The sequence below is a fragment of the Platalea leucorodia genome, assembly GCF_965183815.1.
Source record: "Platalea leucorodia genome assembly, chromosome: 7".
Classification (NCBI taxonomy): domain Eukaryota; kingdom Metazoa; phylum Chordata; class Aves; order Pelecaniformes; family Threskiornithidae; genus Platalea; species Platalea leucorodia.
In genome coordinates this window covers 18,759,134-18,781,298 of record NC_138829.1, presented here as the reverse complement: position 1 = coordinate 18,781,298, position 22,165 = coordinate 18,759,134, and the positions used below count along the sequence as shown (strand labels likewise).

The 22,165-nt window shown below is 42.3% G+C and overlaps 1 protein-coding gene across 1 annotated transcript in view; it reads right to left on the bottom strand.

Annotated features, from left to right (window-relative positions):
• Positions 1-21,292, bottom strand: part of FBLN5 (fibulin 5) — a 46,702-nt gene extending 25,410 nt beyond the window's left edge. Inside the window, exons 1-4 of the mRNA XM_082316901.1 lie at positions 21,130-21,292; positions 18,932-18,986; positions 16,438-16,489; positions 15,030-15,272 (exon numbers count right to left, since the gene is read on the bottom strand). Coding sequence (XP_082173027.1) covers positions 15,030-15,272; positions 16,438-16,489; positions 18,932-18,986; positions 21,130-21,146 — 367 coding nt within the window. The 5' untranslated portion in view covers positions 21,147-21,292. The remainder of the gene's footprint in view (positions 1-15,029; positions 15,273-16,437; positions 16,490-18,931; positions 18,987-21,129) is intronic.
• Between the last annotated feature and the right edge of the window lie 873 nt (positions 21,293-22,165).

The window sequence follows — 22,165 nt, the reverse complement described above, 5'->3', positions numbered from 1 at the left end:
TGAGTCAAACACACATGCAATGGAGACCACAGTGCTTTGCCTCCAGGAATCTAAGACCTTATTCCCTGAACCTAGCCAATAAAACCAGGGAAAAGAGCTTGGCTGCACCAAGAGTGCTTGCAGAACGTGTGTCTGGACAGTGGGGCAGCTTTAGATTTGCTTTAGAGGCCCTGTAGAGCTGACCAGTTATACGTGACTCAACACTCACATCACTAGCCTGCCCAGGCACAGCCACAAGCTCTGCAGGCAGTGGGAGTTAGAAGTCCTTCTTAGGACTTCAGATCTCTGCCCATGGCAGCAACCCTTGCCAGCTGCTCTAGGAGCTGTCGTGATTGACTACGAAGAGAGTGTTATGCTTGGCACTAAGGGCATTGGGGAGCTTATCAGGGGAGAAAATTGTTTTTCATATTTCATCTGAGTTTCAAATCTGTCTATGTGTCAGCCTGCTTTATAACAATCTCAAAAGCGCCACAAAGCCAAGGTAATTCTTGTATAAATGTTAGGGCCTTTTAGGCTCTTTTGTAAGCAAAGAATGGGTAGTGGACAAAAGCCAGTGGAGAAGAAAAATCTTTGAGAATTATCCTCTGCAAATACTGGCTTCCAGGCTCAGACAGCTGTGTCCTCATTACTGTTAATAGCAAAGAGCTATGCATGTTGGGCAACATTCCCCTTTGAGTATATACATAGCAAGCCATCTATTTATTTATTTCTGTGGTGGTGATCATTGGAAAATGCCTATAATCCCTGCTCAAATAACTCATTTTAACTCAGATTTGGCATTCACTGGTTTATAATGATTGAGCCACATTTGCTTGCAATGTTCCAAAAATTGCCGCCAGCCAACTGGGTTGCAAACCATCCTGGATAAATGAAAACTGTGTGGATATGGGAGGTTTACTTTGTTCCAATTAGTGTGTGATGTGGGTGTCTACTGGCAGTTCTCCTGCTCTCCTTACTCTCAGTTCATGGCTTCCTGGAAAAAGAGGTGTTTCATCTCAAAGGGCTTTTTCATTTTCTTTCTCTCTCTGTTTTAAAACCCATTCAGTTACCTTTAATGCATAAATTAAGACAGAAACTGTCAAGATTTGTGAAATGCTGAGATAACAAGCCCTCAAAGCAGATGTGCTGAACCTTTAGAGGCAGAAAGTTGTGTTTCATTTAGCCCCAAGAACTGCCAGTTTTGAGCAGGACCACGACAGGTTCTGGATGGCTGTGAAAATCCCAGGCAGGCCAAGCCGTGAGGCTGAAACTGCAGCAAAGAATATTTCCAATAAAAGTTACCTAACACTTGCAGGAGTCTGCCTGTCAAACAATAAATCAATCGAGATAAGGGCAGGGCTTCTTCCCCTGTACTGGTCCTGGCATAAAACAGGTGTGTTGATCTCAATGGTCTTGACTGAATTTGCACTCCGTAAAACTCAAGATTCACTTCACTGAAAAGCTGAGATTAAAATCCTTCACTTCTGATTATTGTTTCTATTTCACTATACCAGCTTCCATCCAAAGATCTTACAGCACTTTAAAATCAATGCTAAAACTCAAAGTCTATGTGACAAAGAGAATATCACTTTCATTTTATGGGACTCTCAGATAAATTAAAGGGTAGAACCAGTATCAGACACAGGCTCCTGCACTTCAGGCACTGCAGTCTCAGAACCATTGCACAAGGCATGTTGGAGTTGACCTCTGGAAGTCATCTGGTCCAAGCCTCCACTCAAAGCAGGGACAATTCAAGTCAGGTTGCTCAGGACCTTCTCCAGCTGAGGTCTGAATTTCTCCAAGGATACAACCTTTACGAACCTCTGTTCCAGTGTTTGACCACCTTCACAGTGATAACCTTTCTCCTTATATCTAATAAGAATTTCCCATGTTGCAACTTTTGCCTGTTCCTGTCCATGTGCACCTCTGAGATGAATCTGGCTTCATCTCTACATGCTCACACTAGACAGTTGAAGACAGCAAGCAATACAATTCCCTTACCAGCCTCATCTTAAGGCAGAGTAAATCCACTTCTCTCAACTTCTCCTTGTATGTTATGTGCGCCAACCCTCCAACCACCATGGTGGTCCTTTGCTGGATACTCTTCAGTATGCCCATGTCTTTCTTATACCACGTCTTTCTTATATTGGGAGAATTGAGTGCCTGTGAAGGCAACAGGAATCCCCTGCACACTGAACTCTCTCCTGGAGGTAGCTAAGAGAAAATACTTAGAATGCTTGTCTATACAGATTAGTTGTAAACCTTGTTATCAGTGCAGTTCATCACAGCAGCAATATTTTGTGAATCTCTGCTTCGTTTACTAGAAACTGTTGAGGTGGGAGAACCATTTCATTGGATGCTGTACAAACACAGCTAGAATCAAGGCTGCCCTACTCACACATACAGATCTGCACATTTTTGTCCCCAAAGCTTCAAGGTAAGTCTACCTTCTTTGCACCAGAATTCAGAAATTGCCGGCTAGTGCTAAAGGCTGAACATGTGGCCAGTCATACTACCAGCGTCACAGGCAGTCCCACCGTCTCTCACAGTACCTGTGAAAGCTCAGAAAGACACATGGTCACATTGAGCATTCCCAAGCCAAATGGTTCAATTCCAGGTAGCCTGGCCTGAAAAAACATGCTCTGTAATTAAAAAATAACTAACTAAATAAACAAAGCAATGTTCCCAACCAGCAGGAACATTTAATGTCTGTGGTTATTCCTGGAGCAAACTCCTGCTCTTACTCTCCAGAAGGCACATCCCAGTGAATTTTCCATCAAGAGGGCCTGCTCTAGTGAAGAGCTAAATTACGTTTTTTCCTTTATCATAGTACTTCCCTTTATTAGCCCCTTATTACCACAATGTCTGTGGTCATACTCGGTCATGCAAGAGAGCAGGCGCATTTTAGACGGCACAATCTCCAGCACGGAAGCATGCCTAGCAAATCCTTAGCATGATTAGCATTTTACCATTTGTAGTCTTTCTAATCATCTCTAATCAAATACTGCAGACAGTGCTTAATTCAGCATTTCACGTCCCTCCCCAGGTCAGAAGGAATGAACCATGGATGGATCAAGTATTTCTGAAATGGTTTCATGTCGCAAGCCTCTAGGTTTCAGCTCTAAATTTTGATGAAGCAGCGTGATGGTATTTTGTGTCTTGTGACGATATACATCCCTTATCAGCTTCAGAGTGCACATGACCTGCTGGGTCATTAATGGATATACTGCAAATTGTCAGCTGCGAATTACATTTAGAGGCATTCTCCAGTCTGTGTAGGACACATCTGTGCCATAGCTCTCTGGGCTCAAATCTACACTTAGGTTTTGAAAATTGCCTGGGGAATATGGAGATAAAATTTTCACTTTTTTCCATTAAAATCATAGGCAGTGTTGGAAGTCTTATGCGTAACGTTTTAAAAATTCTTATTCTCTTATGCCGCTTTTCATCTATGACTAGTTAAACCTCTTGAAAATGTCAATGAGCCAAATTGTCATGTTGCAAGCCAAAAAAAAATCACTGATTTCACTGAGAATTTTGTCCCAAAATGCAATGTACTACCTGAATATCATAACAGAGGCTTTACAAAACCATATTTTCAAATAGCACTGATTTAGTGGGGAAGAACACCTCCTTCCTAAAGTTGGCATGCTACAGTCTTTTGGGATGACTGCATGAAACCAACTGATAGCTGTCAATGCACCGTTCTGGGCTGTTCCATCACAAAGTCAGCCCTGGTTTTAATTAAAATAATTTCAATCTGCTTCTGAATTAAAGCTCCAGATGCAGTGCTTAGTGATTTGCTGGCAACAAGTGTTGTATATATTGCTGCAGTCTGCCTTTGAAACACATGAGCACGATCCAAGGCTGCTCCAGCCTATGCCTGGTTTAGGATTCCCCACGGGGGTTGCGATAGCAGGAAATTAGCAGCGTGCTATAGCTTTCAGACCACATCTCCTCTCCCTGGCCTGGGTCCTGCTCCAGGGGTAAGGACTGGCAGTCTGGCAAACTGCCTCTGCACTGCTCCCAGATTCCTCCTTTGGGAAGGGGATGTCAGGCTACCCGTTTAAGCTATCTCAGCTTTGCGTTGCTCCACGATAGTGACAATAACTGTTATTTAATGGGTGGAGACTCTTACCCATGCTATGAACTTTTCTCTGCAGCGTTAGATAAAGCAAACAGTTTTCTTTTGTGCCTCTGTGCACACTGGAAGCTGGAAGTACATCAAAGGACTCAAAAGTACAGCAACTTAAAGATACCTGATAACATCTATCCCACCCCCAACTTGTGCAAGACTTTCTTGCTAACAATTGTTCCAGGCAGTTTTTAAATGCTTCTTCTGATACATTTTGGACTATTCCTCCACTACAGCATACCTAGTGTATTCTTGTATAACCTGATGCACTGCACTGTCATAAAGGGTTTTACTATGTTCAGTCTAAAAGTAATTTTCCTTCATTTCACCAAATTATACCCTATTCCAGAATAATCATTCTTTTGTACCACTCACCATACACAACTTCTGCTTCTCTGGCATTTACAGTTCCAATTGCTGTCATGTTACGCTAAGCTTTACAATATACTTAATTCTTTTAATCAAAGTCACCCTCAATAATGCCTCCAATTTACTGTTGCTCTATACTGAGATCTCCATAAACTTACCTACATTTATCCAGTAGTAAAGTACTTACATTTAATGTCAGTAGGTTGGATCCATTCTCAACAGAATATATTGAAGGACTATTCCCTCTCTGTTCTGGGATGAGAAGTCTTAGTAACACTGCCAGGAACTGCCCCACAGAGAGACTCTCTTAACATCACTGCCTTCTACTGTTCATCTTCCATCAGATGGCCATGTGTTAGGTTATCTTTTCATCTGCTGCTGGGTTTCCAGTCCCTTAATTTCCTGACCACAACTGTAGCTTTTCGAGACTTCTGTGTATTACTGTTTGTACAATCTTCCCACTCAGTGTCACCTATAGATATGTTGGGATTGTACCACAAAACCACTTAATGCCTTTGATCCAACCAGCAATTTACCAGCTCACCAGCTAATACTTCATTTACTCAGGGGCCTGGCTGGAAAACAAGAATTTTACTTCACAAAAAAAAAAAAAAAAAAAAAAAAAAAAAAAAAGAAAGAAAATGGAAACAAGCTCAACATATTACAACAAAGCAGACATTAAAATTATTCATTTTTGTGGAAAAACAAAACAAAACCCAAACCAAACAACACAGTTAGTGTCAGACCAAGCAGTAGATCATGGATTCATTCAAACCCTGCAAGTTTATGATGCACTCCTCTCCCCCTCCTTCCAGGCTCAACCTGTTTAGCTGAAGCACTTCTTGTATTTTCAGTATCTGAATGCCTCATGAACACAAACAGATTTATTCTCACTGTAGTGGCGTGTTATTGATGTAGAGCTGAGCCATAGCAAAGCTAAGGAAATTTTCCAGAAGGACTTTTGAGTTTGTATATACACACTTGCAGGCGCCCAAATGAAGACACCATACACACCATGACTTTCAGAAAGTGCTGAATGCCTCTGCCTGAAAACCTAGACCCCTCAAGGGTTTCCAGCTGGTTGCTCAGATATTGAGATTCCTCAGATAGATAAGTAGTCAATTCTGAAAACAATATTGAGCAAAGAGGTCTGAGGTCATACTGGCAGCCTGTGGCAAAGACTGCAGGCCAGTTCAACGGGCATTTACAGGCTAAACTTCCACTGAGGATGAAGGTCAGTGAGAGCAAGGGACCTAACCAAGCACTGGGGACCTGGGCCTTCATTTCAGCTGTCCTGTCACCTATACTACTGCCCTATCATCTGGGCCATCCTTCTCCTCACGCTACAGCATAGCCTTATACCACAGGGCACCTGTAACTGTGAGTTACGGTTGAAAAGAACTAAAAGCAGAGAGGGTTTTGCTGGTGTTAAAACTGAAGATAGACTTCAGCGCACCTTGTCATCCCCAATGGGCAGGACGTCCCAGCCAAGAGGCAGAACGCTGAAACTACTCCCCCTGGGCTGATCATGTGTAACTCCCATTCATCTTCCAGTAGCTTTATTTTCTTTGAAAAATTCTCTCATTGAAGTACTAAAATGGGAAGCCAGTCAACTGGCAGATGAAGGGGTCAGAGCATGTTAAACTCCACACAACATCAGGCAGCTCTTCTATTTCTGCGTGGCAGCTCTGTCATGGGTCCGGTGTCTTAGGGACAAGGCAAAGAAGCAATGCCAGCACATTACCTCTGCCTATAGAGTCTGGCAAAACGTACGGTCCATCTGGCTGATTTATATTGGCAAAGGAGCCAATTCATATTTTCTATATATTTTGGCTTAACATCTTGATTGTGACATATAACCATGGCCAATTTCAGGCTGGAACCAAGCAAAAAGAAACAAAGCTGACCCAAAAAATATAAGGGAGAGGCCAAGAAAAACAGTGACTTTTAAGTCATTGAGAACACTGCCATCTCTAGGCACTGTGGGTGCTGCAAATATATGCAAAAATTAACATAGGCCTGAGCAGAGTGCTGGTGCTATGAAGGGCACTGAAAATAAATAAGCCTTCCAGGTAAGGAGAGACACTCTATCACGTACTGAACTCTGCACGTTATGCCACAGGGAGGTAGAGAAGGCATCGCTCATGCAACCAAAGTCCCTGAGGGTCCCAGCAGAAAGCTAGGCACGGACTGTCATCCACAGCCAACACACCCATAGGAAAATGAGAGAAGAACAAGCCACAGAGCCAATGGATTGGGGAAGGGTACTTATGAAGTCTGTCAATCTTCCAGCACCGTTAAGTGACTTAATTTTCTTTTAAGCCCCGTAATTGTCTAGTTGGCAGGACTGCCTTCCATGACAGCTATCCCACAAAGCTCATGAAATCTGCTCCAGAGCAGACAGAGCTAATCGGTCCATAGTGGCTTTAACTGATCTGGCACTGCTGAAATCCCTGGAAGTGAGACATAATAAAGGCAAGGCAGCCACAAAGCCCCATGCATCAGACTGCTGTTAGCAGTGAGTCTAAGGAATCATTCAGAGATTAACAGCAGGGGTGAGACCCCTGCCCTGGCCAGCACATACCTGAGGATATGGCAGGCTGGGCATGATTACTGCTCCTCTGAAGTGAGTCAGGTACAACCTCCTGCCAAGTAGCTCTTGGTGACAACTGAAGTCTATGTATTATCTGGCTCAGAGCCCAGTGACCAATAACACCCAATTCAGAGACCAGGCTTAACGGAGGCCATTAAACCAACCAAAACCCAGAGTCTCAGTTGAACCTCTTTCCCTTGCATACCCTTTCCCTCTGCAGTCTACAAAGCACAAGGGAGGTGGGATTCCTGGGTTCTTGCCACTTTGTGTACCAAAGTGTCATACAATTCCAAGAAAGAGGGGAAACTGAAACACATGATGAAACAGAGAGGTCACAGTCTAGAGAGATTTTAACCTTTCTGTGTCTGGACTGTGGCCTGCACATCTAACAAGATATGGGCATTGTCCCTTCTGTGCTTATGCCCCTTCTCTGCATACAAACCAGTTTTGTTTTGTAACGTGACACATTCTCATTCAGCTGTCCCCCTCCGTATGCCACTGTGCTTCCCTCCTGGCTCACAGCTCAGTACAGAAGAAACCAGAAAACTTTTAATCACCCCTGATAAGCAGGTGAAGACACTTCCACAGAGAGAATCAGTTTAGCTCAAGTTAAAGTTGAATGCAAATTCAAGCACTCCTGGTGGCCACAGTTTTTAATCATAAGGTGATTTTCTAACCAGCTGTCTATTCTTCCCTCACAATGTCCAGGAAATCCTTATCATGGTATCAGGAGTCTGTCAGGAGGAAAATATGGCACCAAACTCCCTGACCATAAGCTACTTATGTCAGTGGCTTTAAGTCAGTGGCTTAGGCTCAAGACAAATTAACTGAAACCTAATAAATTCAGTGCAAGAACTTCTGCTCCAAGACCTTAAAATCTTCACCAAAGTCAATGGGGACCATAATCAGAGGTCTAAGAGTTTTTGGTCTCCAGTGGACTATCCAGCTATCTACCCAGTATGACTGTAGTTGTCAGGTTCAGTTGTGGCTATACTGTAGTTGTGTTTATTTTATTTTCCCTTCTCACATCACCACACATAAATACAGTCAGTCAGTGATGCTTGAAAGGCACTGACATGCAGAATGATGGACTTGCGCTTACTGTTACGTTTTGCCATACCCAGGAGCCTGCTATTTTCCATTCCAGTACACAGAGATGCCAGTTTTCTTAATAACTTGCCAGCCTCCTTGGCTTGCATGTTATATTTCTTGGTTCAATTTTACTCATGTCTTTGTGAGTAGTAGAAGCTTCACAAATAAACGAAGCACTCGCCTGTGCTTTACCCACCAAACCGTACTCCTCCCACACTGCACTTAGCGAGGAATGAAAGAAGGAATAATCCAAGCCACAGAAGGCTCATTTTACCCTGCTATAGACAGATACGTACAGCAACCTTTGCTATCAAGCCAACTCCTCTGCCACAAATGGATTCACTTCAGTGAAAAGCAGCATTTCCACCGTCATTCTCCTTGGTAAATTCTGCTGGGGGAGGATACATTTATTGATGGTCAAATTTCTGTAGGAGTGACCCTACTGATGGACCCTGCTGTAGGGACTAGCTGAATCTTGCCTTTCCTCAGCCCTGGCCCATCCTCCGTGCTGGTGCAATGGTTTCCTGAGGGAGGAAGGAGCTCTGAGTGTTTTCAGGTGTACCTTTTTGCCCATGAATATTTTATGGTCAACTTGTGATTACCTTTATGAAGACTGTTGGGGTTGTGAATAGATCAGGCCATCAGATCAGAAGCACTGAGGCTGGATCCAGAAGAATTATAGGTATGTTTGTCTGGAGATGTACAATGTGGGTTTATCCAATGGGACAGGCCTATGTTAAGTATGTCTGTACTCTATGATGTTAATTATCCTTCTTCCATTAGTCCCCTGGCATTTGGTCTTCTGTCTTAATGTACATAGTTTGTATTTTCCACGTCTTTATTTTACCTGGCTTGTCTAGTCTCGTTACATTAGATAATCAAGGGTCAACCACCATGAATTGTGCTAAAACATGAACTGAGCACAGCATAAGTAGATGGTGACTGAAAAACTCCAGGACCAAATAACCACTGAAAGCTTTTGTAGCACAGGTGTTCCTGAAGTAAATGGGAGATACTGATAAAGTTCTGGGACTTCCTCTCTCCTCTGATCTATGCAGAAACACAGACAAAAGTGCCCAGTGATTTCCAACCAGGTTAGTGCTCTAGGGAAGTAAATAAGTTCCACATGTCTCACTTTGAGCTTCACTGTTGTAGGATTATTAAAATGGGCCTTTTTTCTCCTGATTACATATTTTTAAATGATGCTTGTCAGGGAATTATCTCAGCACCTATCATCTGCTTGTGAAATTATCCTTGGTACAATCCTGAAAATGAATTATTGTTTCAGTTTACACAGAATGACATGAAGCCCCAAAACACCCAGCACATTTATCTATGGCAAAGTCAGGAACTGAATGCAAAATCCTCCAATCCAAGCTTTAGCCACCAACTATAGCTTCTTCTTGAGATGCTTCAGAGGCAACTTTTCTGCCGCTATAGCAGCATGAGGTCTGAATTTATATTTCTCCATACAAAACCCAACAGGAAAACCATCTTACGAATAAAGGCTACACATCATGGCCCTTAATTTAATCAGGAGTTGTCATCAATTACATGTCCTTCCAGGAGGCCGCCCTCAACCTCTTGCAGAACCTATTCGAGTGCAATCTTTCTTTTTTTTTCTAGTTAATTTGGACATGATGGTAGTGCTGCCCTAACAGGGACCACGCATAGCCTTCAGGAACTGGCCCTCTGGAGTAGCAAAATAGATTGTCTCACAGACCAAGAGAAAAAGGGAAAGACACAGACCTGAACCAAATAGGGTCAAAAAAGGCAATGGCAGGAGTGGATTCCATTTGTTTTTCCTTTACACAACCCTTTCCAGGGCATAATCTCCTTGCTGCATTTCACTCCTTTTCTTCCTCTTGTTTCTATGTGCCCAGAGAGGTCATTAGAACAGTCAGTATTAGGAGGCAGCCTGGCGTAGTGACTAAGCCATTGGATAAGGAATTCTGGACTCTATCCCCAGCACAGCCATGGGCCTGCCGCAAGACCTGGGCACTCCTTTCAGTTCCCTATATCTTCATTTCCCTCCCCTCTGCCCAGACACACACATCTGGTTCGTTTATTTTGCTTGAAAACTCATCTAGGCATAGGCTGTTCTTAATGAGGTTGCACACAGGGCAGGTCAGCGCAATCGCAGGCTTGGATGTGGGTATTAGGTATGCTTGCAATATAAATGATAATGATCTAAACCCCATCTGTGCGAAGGTAGTGTTTTGAAGGAAGGAGTTTCACTCCGCGAATGTAGGACTGGGGACGTGTAGGTGGGGAATGTAGGAGGTCCTGGCAGTCTTTGAGAAATGAGGGAAGCTGAAGCAATGGCTGCTCCACAGATGAGGCCTTGAAGAACAATTCTCTCTTACACTTGGAAGGAGCATCTTTCCATTTCCCTCTGTTTTCGTGCTTCTCCCTTTTAGCTTTTGCTTTTAAAATAAAGATGATGCTTTTTTTTTTTTTTTTTTTAAATTAACTCCTCTGGCCTCCTCCCTTCTCTCTGTCTCTAGGTCATACTCATCTTGCCTTCTGCTTTTACCTTTCCTAACATCTACTTCCCTGTCTTTGCAGTCTGCTTTCTCTGATCCCTCCATTCAACACTCAGATACTTCCCCACCTCATCATCTCCTCCCATTGTGCATGTGCATTAATGGGAGAGAAAGTAAAAAGAAGAGCCCACCCATTACATTCTTCCCCAACGCCCAGAAGGATCTCTGCTTGAGGCATGTTTTAAAGATCATTGTAAATCAGGAAGCAGCAAGATGGAGTGAAGGGGAATTGGAAAGAGCTCTCAGCTTACGAATGTGTAATGCAAGAACACGGGCCCTCCCTCCAGTTTAGTCTTGCCAACAGTTACTAGACCAAGTTCCTTGAACAAAAAGTCATTATTGTGACTAACCATTCTGTATTTATAGAGAAGTAGCATTAGAAGACAAACAGTTCAAGCAGCGCTGTTGTGCTAGATGTTCTTTGCTTTTTCCTGTATGTGGTCTTTTATTCCAGCATTAATTGTGGTTATAAGTCATTCCCAACCTGCTTTGGAATGAGTTTACACAGACTTTGTGCTGTTGAAAACACAGTACATTTATACATACAAGATATAAAGCATTCAGCAACTCCAGGGGTAAAAATACCATGTATCAGGAATCAGACTCATAGAAGAATTGAAAAGTAATTATCATTAAAATATTTCTCTGCCTGTTCTCACAAATGGCTACAGCTACTTCTGCACCACGCAGAGGACACTGGAGTGGGCAAAGTGGTCGTTGACATGCATCTTTGAGAGGCACTTGTGCCAGGAAAGGTTTTGTTTCCGCAAAGGACGAGATCTGGAGATAAGAGTGTTGTTAAGACTGAGTGGCGAACAGGACAGGGAAGGAACGAGGGCACCTAACCCCTGTCTATGACCATCCAGGCCAGAAAGGATGAGGCCAAAAAAGCTTGAAAAGGAGAAGAATGGCCTGTATTTCTTTTTTTTGCTGTGTTGGAACATATCAGCCCCCATCAAGGGGAATGTTATTTGAACCACCCGGGGTGCACATTCCTCTGAGAGCCAGGGAACGTGGAGCCTTGGCAGGCAGGCCAGATGCCAGGCTGGGACAGAGCCACCCTCTCACAGCCTTCCTACGTTTCTGTCAGCTCTAGCAAAGGGCCGGGGCAGGGGGGGAGAATAAAAAAAAAGAGCTTGTTAAGTCTCATACAGCTTTCAGATCAAATTTTTATCCTGTTTCACTTTGGAAGTCTCTTGAACAAGCTCAGTGCTTCAAAGCTGAGGCTGCAAATCTCCCAGGGAAGGTTTCCGTGTTTAATAAGCTGTTTTGACTGGAGTTCAAAGGGAAAGTAAAGATTTCTGTTGGCCTAGCTATAGAAAATGTGGCCCAGACCTGTAACCCCATATCTGACCAGACAAAAATGTGTACTCTGTTAAAAATTGGAGATTTCTCAGAAACTTTGGCATTAGAATAGCTCTGGTTCCCCTGAAGTCAATAGCAAAAAGTCTCATCATCTCTAGTGGAAATACCTGTGACTAATTTTATTTGGAAAGAAGGTGCTGGAAGGCGGTGCCAGAACACCAACATAACAAACCTGTAAGTTATATAGTGGCTCAGCTACTGGGCAAAATAGCTTCCAGTTTACTCTTTTCAACCATTCCACCACAAAATTAACCCCTGAATGGCTTCATATCCTAAGAGCATGCTGAATGCTGACAAGCAGGGAAGCACAAAGCAACTGAAATACTATTAACATGATGCAATGCTTATAATTAACTTATAATAAGATGGAGCCATGACTCATGCAATTCAGACTTTCTTAAATGACCTGTGTGAAATTTTGGTGGTTTCTGAGGATCCTGTCAGGGTTCCCTGGTGCCTCATTTCCAAGGCCTTCAAGCACAAGGCTGCACATCACCCCTGTTAACTGCAGCAGAAGTCCTGGAAACAGGGGATCAGTCCTTCCTACCACCACCGCGGTGAGGCATCTGCTCATACCGCTTCCCTTGGTGCTCACACTTTCCATCCTAGGGCACGCAGACACGAAAAGAAATACTGCCTCAAGACAGTGAATGTCTCCAGAGGATTTCACTAAATGAAAAATGAAATCTAACCCCATCAGAGACCCCTTTGCTCTGACAGGTCTTGTTTTCTTTAAGTTTTGTTTTTCTTCCTCTAACACAAATATGATCCATCATCGCCCAAATTCAAACCTGATGTAGACTTTCAAAAACTGCTTCCAGCTAACTGTGGTACTCAAATGGCAGTCGGTCCTTTCCCATCTATTCTTGTTAATGTCTCTATTCACCAAACTTTCCCTCACAATTAAATTCCCGTATTTGAAAGTTAAAGTGGCAGAAGTGAGCAGCCCCGACTGAAGAAAGCCTTAGTCCTCCCATTTCTGCCAGCTTGGATAGGAACACATAGACCCTTTGCAGGCTGGAAGGTCCACTGTAAAAGTTTCCAAAATCCACCTATTTTGATTAGTATGGTTTGCGTGCAGTAGGCCAGAGAGAGTGAAATACAGGGCTTTCATTTCCCCTTTGATTTCAGCACTTCTTTTCCACTAACTGCCCCATTTCCTGATTCGTCTACCTCAGAGCTAGCAAAATGAAAACACTCCTGGAAGCCCACTTCAGTGGATAAAATACCTGAGGTTGATCAATTTGCTAAGATCAGAAGGACTAGTTGCAATTTTCAAAAGACTGGATAGTATACATGCTTAGTTTTACAGCAAACTCATCAGTTATCCCAGGATTTCAAAACTCCTCATTAAAAAACCATCTTCTTTAATTTTCCAGTAGGTATTACTACTAGTGCTGGTTAAAAAATACGTTTTTCACACCTTGGAACATAATGATGGCAATGATTCAAATACAGAAAAATGTGCCCCAAAGTAGCTGAATTTAAATCTAGACTCTCACAGCTCCCGTGAAGCATCATGGTCTCCTCACTAGGGAAGCAAACAAAGTACATCATCTGAAACCAAGTCCTGCCAGAAATTTCAGACAATAGGGCAGAATCAGCCCAAAAGACAAGTCAGTTTTAGCTCTTGTGTTGTTCTGCAGCAGCATTCCAAAAAGAAAAGTTCTGAGTTAAATGCAGTTCCTTAGTCTATAGACAGGCAAAATTATTGAAAGCTCATATCTTCTGCAGTTTGGGCTTTTTTTCTTGTCAAAGACCAGTCCTATTTCAAAAAAGATTTTGATAAAAACCTTCAGACAATGAGCTACATATAATAACAGATAAAAATCTCACTTTACCATTAGGACAACTGAGATACAGAAACAAGTAGTGGTTATAGATTAACTTTGTGGTAGACCTGTGGGCTACATCTCCACTATTTACCCTGAGCAGCTGCCGATGATCAGTTTGATCCTGATCTCTTGATTCCAAGTTTGGCATCAAAATAAATATTTTGGCCAGTGGAATTTACTTGAATTTAGTTCAGAAATTTTCTCTCCATTCCTTCATAACATGACATTATCAAAAGCAAGCAAACCAAAGGGATATAATCTAAATCTCCCTTAAATTTGAGTAACACAGGAGCAGCTTCTATCCAAGTTAAACACAGTATAAAATGAAATAAGTGGAATCAGAATCTAGCAGAAGATGCAAAAGTAGAAAAACTAGCAACACAAGAAATTTTTCTTTTTTTTTTTTGTTTTTTGTATTGGAGATTGGGGAATATCAAGGTGCTAAGACAATGTCAATGCTCTGCTGGGGCAGCGATTCTTTCCCTGTGTGTTTGCGCAGTGCCTCGAACAAGGGAGCTGCAGTCTCAGCTGAAGTCTACAGTCACTAAAGCAACGGTCGTGCTAACAGTTGTGTACCACCCTCTAGAGCGATGTATGAGCTCCAAAGGGCTCACAGTCTAAGTGAAGAATGCAAAGCATGGCAGGAAACAACTCTCATTTATACCATTTAAAGGAGGAAGACCGAGGTCCAGGAATCTGAACAAGGTCACATACTGCCAAGAACTGAACCAAGATTTCCTCAGTCCCCACCTAATGCTTCAAATGGGCCATCTATCTTCTCTCTCAAGGACAGAATCATAAGCACAAAAGGCATGCTTTTGATGCACTGACAAATAACCTGCCCTCAGATGGTTGTTTATCTCATAAAAACATTACTTCTCTCATAAAAGTGGGTTTCCTGATTAAATAATAAGACTAAATCATATCTTAGCTTGCATCGAATAATGACTATATGAAATGTAGAGCTCACATCCTTTAAAAAAAGTAGCTGAACTTCAAAAGAATGGGCTTGAGTGTTACAATAACTAAAGGATAATTGCAGGACAATTGTTTCTCCAATGTCAGACAAGCTTTAATATAAATAAAAGTATAGATTAAAGATTTCTGCTACTTACCAGCACACTGATTATTTTCATCCAACTGGTAACCAAATCGACAGATCAGGGGTCTTGTAACAGTAGGGTAGTTAGGAACGGGGCCTGGTGCTGGGGGCGGTGGATAAATATTTGAATAAGGATTCAGATATGGTGACCGATACACTGGGTTTGTTCGGGGTACGCATAAATAGCCACCATTCTGGTTGACACACACCATATCTCCTCTGCAGGCCTCAGGAATAGTCCGACATTCATCAATATCTGGAAGGAAATTGCAGAAGTTAAATGAGTGATTGCTTCTTAATGGGACCTATCAAAAAAATAGTTAACATGTTTTTCCCAAGACTTTGCTAAAAAATTTGATACTCTCTTTGAACGGAAAAGCTAATCCTTCCTTGTGGAGCCTCACTTTGAAGTTAGATCATACTAAAACAGGAAACATCCCATATATTCAACATATCCTGTGTTCTCCTTGTTTTACTTCACTATTAGAGGGGAGAGGGAGAGGGGAAAGCCTGCTTTGTTATTCTATAAATGTTCGGTTTAAACACTGATTTACACATGGCTACAGCATGCTACTGCCTGTTCCTGCTAGAGGGTCTGTCCAAACCACAACATGCAGATCAGGATTTCAAACACTGGTGGTTTGGTTTGCCCAGCTGTGAAACTTGGATCCTGATTTTGGAACTCCCGAGCTCCCTCCCACAGAAAAAGTTAGGGATGTTCAGATCTGGGTGGTTCAGGCCTCTTTCTTGCTCTGATTGAGATCGTTGCTGAATTAAATTTAGAAAGATACAAATGGTTTAGCCAAACGGAGCATTCGCTTGGTTCTCGGAGCACAGAAGCAGTAGGTTGCTATGACAGGGCAAGCAATCTGTTGCTGGTTTTTCCCTTACTGTTGGGTGACCTTAATGCACGCAGAAGATGCTGCCCTGGAGACTGAATGCCATTGATAAAAAGATGCTATAGAGCAAAGTGCGTGTTTCCCTATATTGTCTCAACACTTTACTTGGAGTTTCAACCCTGAAGCAGTGGTACACTTTATCTGAGCCTCCAGGTGGAGGCTGCCAACAAAGACAGTAAATAGTCTGGAGGAGAAAGAGGAGAGTAAACAACCTTTGTCATTTGGCAACTAGACTGAGCTCCCAAGCTCATCTTAATGCATCACAGCTATTTGAGAAGCACTGACAGCCAACTAGGATCTCAACAATGTCAAAGATTGGTATATACTTGTGCTATGTAAATACACACACATATTTATATATATATGTATATAATTTTGTATATACATGTACACAAACACCCGTATTTGCCACACAGCAAGAACTTTTCAACTAAAACATTCTAACAGCAGCACAGTGTTAACTCAATAAAGTCAGGGTTTCTGAACCCCAGTTGAAATGTATTGATTTAATTAAAGTCCTACCTAAGCACTGCCCAGAGGCACGGTCCAGGTCAAACCCATTAGTGCATTGTTGCTAAAATGAGAAAACAAAGGACACTCAGTGACTGTGAAATGAGAGGGTTGCAGAGTCAAATGCTCATCTGGATTATTAAGCTTAGTACAATCGTTCAGCACTATACAGTACACCAAAATAAAGTCCCTTCCCCAAAGGACGGTCAGCAAGGCATGAACCTGAGACCTCAGCCCATATGCCCGCCCCTTAACTCAGAAGGTAGTTCCCTCAGGTGGGGACAGTGTCAGGCTGTTCGTCTCCCCGGGGGTAACCAACACGTAACGTGCGATGGTCTCCATACCAGTTGTTAACAGAAGTACATTCTCCTATTTTGGAGGCTTGTTTTTGCCAGAACAGGGCTCTCAGTTAAAAGGTACTAGCTAACTTCTCTAACAGGCTCTAAAACGCCACATATAGACAATTCAGTACGTATATCTCAACATGAGCTGTCTGACTGAATTGAAGCCATAGTTAAAACATAACAAGCTTAATAAAAGTAAGGCTTTTACTTTACACCAAACCTTGTGATTTTTAGAGGATAAATCTTTTCATGACACATGTTCTAGGCTTGCAAGGTTACTTGTTCCTTCCTATCCTGTGGTGCTGGTCTTTATGAGGGCTGCAAGCTGGAGTCTTCAGGACCTCATCAGTGACCCCCAGCAGTTCTAAAACAGTGATGGTCCTGGCGATGATTGTGTCGAAGCCCATTAAAATGATCCCCTGCTCTCCTTAGCTTTTGATTGGGCCTCCCGCTATTTAGCAACGGGCCAGGCAGTTTTCACAAGCACAGGATCCTGCCAGTTACTAGGTTATACTAAGGAATGTAAGCAAGAGATATCCAGAAAACGGGAACCACTGAAGTAACCAGAGGGCAGAGGGATGGAGTGTGTTCAAGATTCTGCCTTTTTTGTTGTTGTTAAATGATAAAGACACTTATTTTTGGACTCTGGAAGAAATCAGTGGAGGAGTAAAGTACTTGGTTCATGTTTGGAAGAGTAGTAAGTTGTAGATGGGAGACAAGGGGTGAGCTGGATAAGCCAGTGGAAGCAGGCCATTGCAGGAATTAGGGAGGGGACATGAAGCGAAACACATGGCACTATCTGGATTGCACCTGCCACTTGCACACATGAATACACAAAACCACTACTATGAAGGAATTCTGCCTTCATTTATTTTGGCATTCCGAGATGTTTTGGTATCATGCTACAGAAAGCCAAGATATTCTGATGGGAGAACGCGTAATCAGCCTCATGTTTTAAAGAATGTACAAACTCTACTTTTTGTTCTCTTCTCTGTCCTGTGGCGTAGACACTACACCTAGGTTAGCAGGAAAAGTTAAGATACTTTTCAACAAAATTATTTTCTTTTGGACAGTAAATGATGATTCAGAAACACTGAGACTACTGTAGAACTGGTTTCAACCACTTTCTAGAACTTGATTCTAGAAAAGATTCCAATATTGCTGAAATTACCAGTTTCAATATCTTCAGAAAGAATTTGTTGCTATCATCTTAGTTTCAAGTTGCTTTTTGCTTAGACTTCAAAATCAATTTATGGTACAAGATTATTTTATAAAAATAGCAATGGAAACAATATTTTTTGAATTATAAAACAAACCCTTAAAGACATCTCAAAAATTCTCCAGGGGCATGAAAAGCATTTCCCATGCAGATCCAATGTTCACAAAAATATCAATAAGCATGCCATGTGCAGGAAATTTTCAATGTAATAGAAAAAAAAAAAAACAACTACATTTCAGAGCCTTTGGCAAAGGTATTTAGAAACACAGCTCTGGACTGTGAGTATATCTGGATTATCAACTAGGAATTCAAACTTAACATGCCTTTGGGAACTGTTTTTCCTAATTTTAAGTCCACTTGGAGCCCAAGAACACAAAGAACTAATGCTTCTGCTATTTCAAGAACTGGACTGCTTTACTTCCATCCACCCTCAAAAGCCCTGCCTCTTGAACAAAAATGGTTTCAAGCACAGATTAAAATGAAAACTAGGATGCAGTCATTCAGGATCACAGTCCAAAATTAAACAGTCTAAGACAAGATCCTGCTATACACAGAAAATACCTATTTATATGAATAAGTTTTACAAACGTGGAAGTTCCCCACCACAGAACTGAGCTGTCCCTGCTCTCGTGAGATGCCTTTTCTTATTACTTTTTCCAGAAGTGTTCAGTTCAGAGGCAGAATCAGGTTTTCAGTGAGGTCCAGGTTTCTACAGGGATATTTTGCTGAGCTGGCAAGGATGAGTCAATAAGCTCAGCCCATGTTCGACTCCAGAATCCTGCTGGCTCCAAGTTCTCCCCTCTAAACCCTTAGACCACACAGCTTCCTTTTCATGTAAACCCCAGACCACAGAGCTTCCTATTCACCTGCTAGCCAGTTAAGTCTCATGCCATATAGCGCTTCAGTACAAAACAGTACGTAGATCTCTGTGTGCACCTCTCACCTGTGCTTTTCCAGGGCTTGAAAGGCAGACGGCCAGTGTGAAAGCAGTCAGTATCCTGTAATGTGCATAGAAAATAGGCTGAAAACCTTCGGATATCCAGGCTCATTATATAGAATTAAATACACATGGACAAATTAATTTCTAGTGACACTTCAGTGTATTCCACAGAGATTTGCTAACATGAATTTGGCCTCTGGAGAGGGAGTAATAAAACTGCGGGCCAGACTCAGAGTCACTAATTTTACTATGGTTTTATGCAACTGGGATCAGAATCAGACTGAACATGTGTATTAACTAATCTATTTTTTATGATACCCCATGCAGCAGATGCTTAACGAACAAGTGCGTAATACTCAATAAAGTATTTTTGCCCCTCTCTGACACCTTTCTTTTGAGAATATCAAAGTTTTTCTTGCACATTATGCACATTTTACAGATGGGTAAACCAGAGCGCAGGCCCTGCCTAAGCTCACAGTGCAACACATTGGCAGGGCTGCACACATGTCATGCAGGAGGTCCTGAATCCAAGCCAGTTGCTCTAACCGCTAAACCGCACTTCATCCCCAGGAGACTATATCTGAGATGAATCCATTTTCTTAGGGCCAGATTCTGTCCCTTTACTCAGTCTTGAGTAATACGTTGCTCTGCAAGCAGACACACTGTGCCAGGTCATCAGCTACTAGAAGCTGCTATCTTCATTGGAGCCTTCCCCAGTTGTATCATCTTAGCATCTAGCGGGACCTACTGGGTCTCTTCACTGCAACTGAAAGAAAAGGATCCCTCGCCAACACAGCTCCGTGGCTGTATTTGGAGCTCCTTACCTCGAGCATAAAAATTCCGGTCAACTAAGCTCCCACCCCGAAGCATTTACTAACAGACAGAAAATCAGGAAAGGACAGTAAGAGATTATTTTTTTTCTATGTACTATGGATTTCAGTGCTTTGCCACTGCCTTACATAAAATTTCTTCTCAATATAATTAGACCCACATCTTGCTTATCTTGGATTCTAGTTCTGAATGGCAATTGTATACAATGCGCTCCCACAAACCCAGCACAGGAAGCAAGGGATATTTTAGGTAGCCTTAGTTCTGCTACCCAAGCGAGCTGCCAACTTTCTCTCTTAGAGCTGTCTCTGATTTCCAGTGCAAACTGAGCTGCTGAACGAGACCTACAAATGCATCAGACAAAACCACACACAGTGACCAACACAGTTGAAAAAATTTGTTTTAAATGTGGAGGCAGGCACAAGATGTGAAGAGTAAACATAAACCCTAAAATGGTTGTTCATAGCGCTGCGGAGACAGATCATGCTTGCTGGCAGCTTCTGAGTGACAAGGAACGGCAAATTCTGCACAGACTTTTCCTTAGAGTCAGATGCAAAACATTCAAAATGCAACATTATCCGTTTAGGTTTGGACTTCATTTATTGATGCCTCAAATCTTTTTGAAGAGATTTTAAAGCATGGACTGGTATAAAGACTGCATACTCACTTTGCATATAGCAAGAACAGCTCTAGAAGGAAATACTGCAGGTTACAGCTGAACGTTAACATGCCTAGCAACTGGGCTACGTTCTGCATTACTGCAGAGCAGTGCACGCTAACAAAATCCCCTATAAAACTGGTCAGACAAAACTCATACGTTTCTAGACGGTCTTTAGTTTCTGTTGTTACAAGATGATATGTTCTTTCCTCTTGGTGGGGGGGTGACCTTACTGCCTCATAAGTGTTCTGGCTGCAACCACCATCTCAATTTGCTCGTTACTTTAGATATTAAACCCCCTCAAGAATTATTAACAGACATGCAGCACAACCTCTCAACACTATATTCAGCTGGTCACAGTAGCTTGCCCAGCAGGCAAAATATTTTAAACTAGTAATTAACTTCTGCAATAGTAACTAATTAGCTTCAAATCAATCACTGTAGCCAGTGGGATCGTTTGCTCTCGCAATTCAGCACTGCTGCAGATGCCGGGGTTCCTAATGCGCAGAGTATAAGCACAGATCAAGAAGGAACTCGTCAGAGAGCACAGCTTTAATAACAGACAGATCGTCTTTCCCCACCTCTGACCACTGAGATCCTGTCTCTTTGCAAATGCCTTTAGCAAGTGGATTGGCATACCAAATCCCTGCCACAGATATTTTCCACAAGTAGGTTTCCCTTCAGTAAGTAAAGAAGTTTCATGCATACCACTTACCTTTTTAATCCTTGCATGTCCAAAACCGTTGAGGAAAGGTGGAAAAAAAACCAGAGTCTGCGCTGATGAATAACTAGAAAGTTTTTCCAAACATTACCCTCTGCTAGCACTTCGGTTCCTCAGTCATTTATAGTCCAAAGAATGAAATAGCAAGTAATGGAGAAGATCGGGAGCCGTCTGTACCTCCTCAGACACTGGAGAGAATACAGAGAAAGCACCTGGTTTTGCTTAGTTCTCTTCTGTAATTCAGCATTAAACCAATTGGAGGAGGAATGTTAAAAATGAACACTTCATTTTCTAAGTATGTTAAACAATGCAAATGGGGGCCTCAGCCTGGGACAGCTGGTTTAGATTACAAAGCTCACCAACTGGCTAGACTCCTCACAACAACCTCGAGGAGCCTGCCAGGATAAAACACTAACAGCTTGAAGGAAAGCCTCTCCCGCTGCAAACTTCACAGTTAAATGTGCCTCAGAGCAGAGAGCACCGTTATTGGACAGAAACCCTTATCAAGGGACTGGAGAAGGGAAGGGATTGTTTTCCTTGCTCGGAGAACAAAAAAAAAAAGTCAGGCTTTTGGAGGCCCTCTAGCCGGTGTCTCGGACGATGAATATGCAACACTCGCTGCTTCGTGCCAATGGCACATTGATGAAAGGTCTGACCCTCTGGGAGGTGAATAATTTGAATTCATGACAATTGCAGCTACAGGAACTATATTGCTTGGGGATTATTTGAAAACAGGAATAAACAAATTAAACACTCAAAGGAAAACAAATGGCTTGTCTACAAACACTGGCCCTTTTTAAACTGACCCCATGCTTAAGGGAGCGGTTTGTGAAATGAAATATTTCTCAGGAAAGGCAAATCTTGCAGATCTCCAGTTATGCCTGAAGAGGAAGGAAATAAAGTACTTACTTCTTCAGGTGTTTTGCAACTTTGCCACAGGCAGAGCTTTAGTATGTCAAGCAGAACATTTATGAGATGTGAGAGGTAAGCAATCAGACGCTGCAAAGATTATGCTAGATCCAAAGATGAA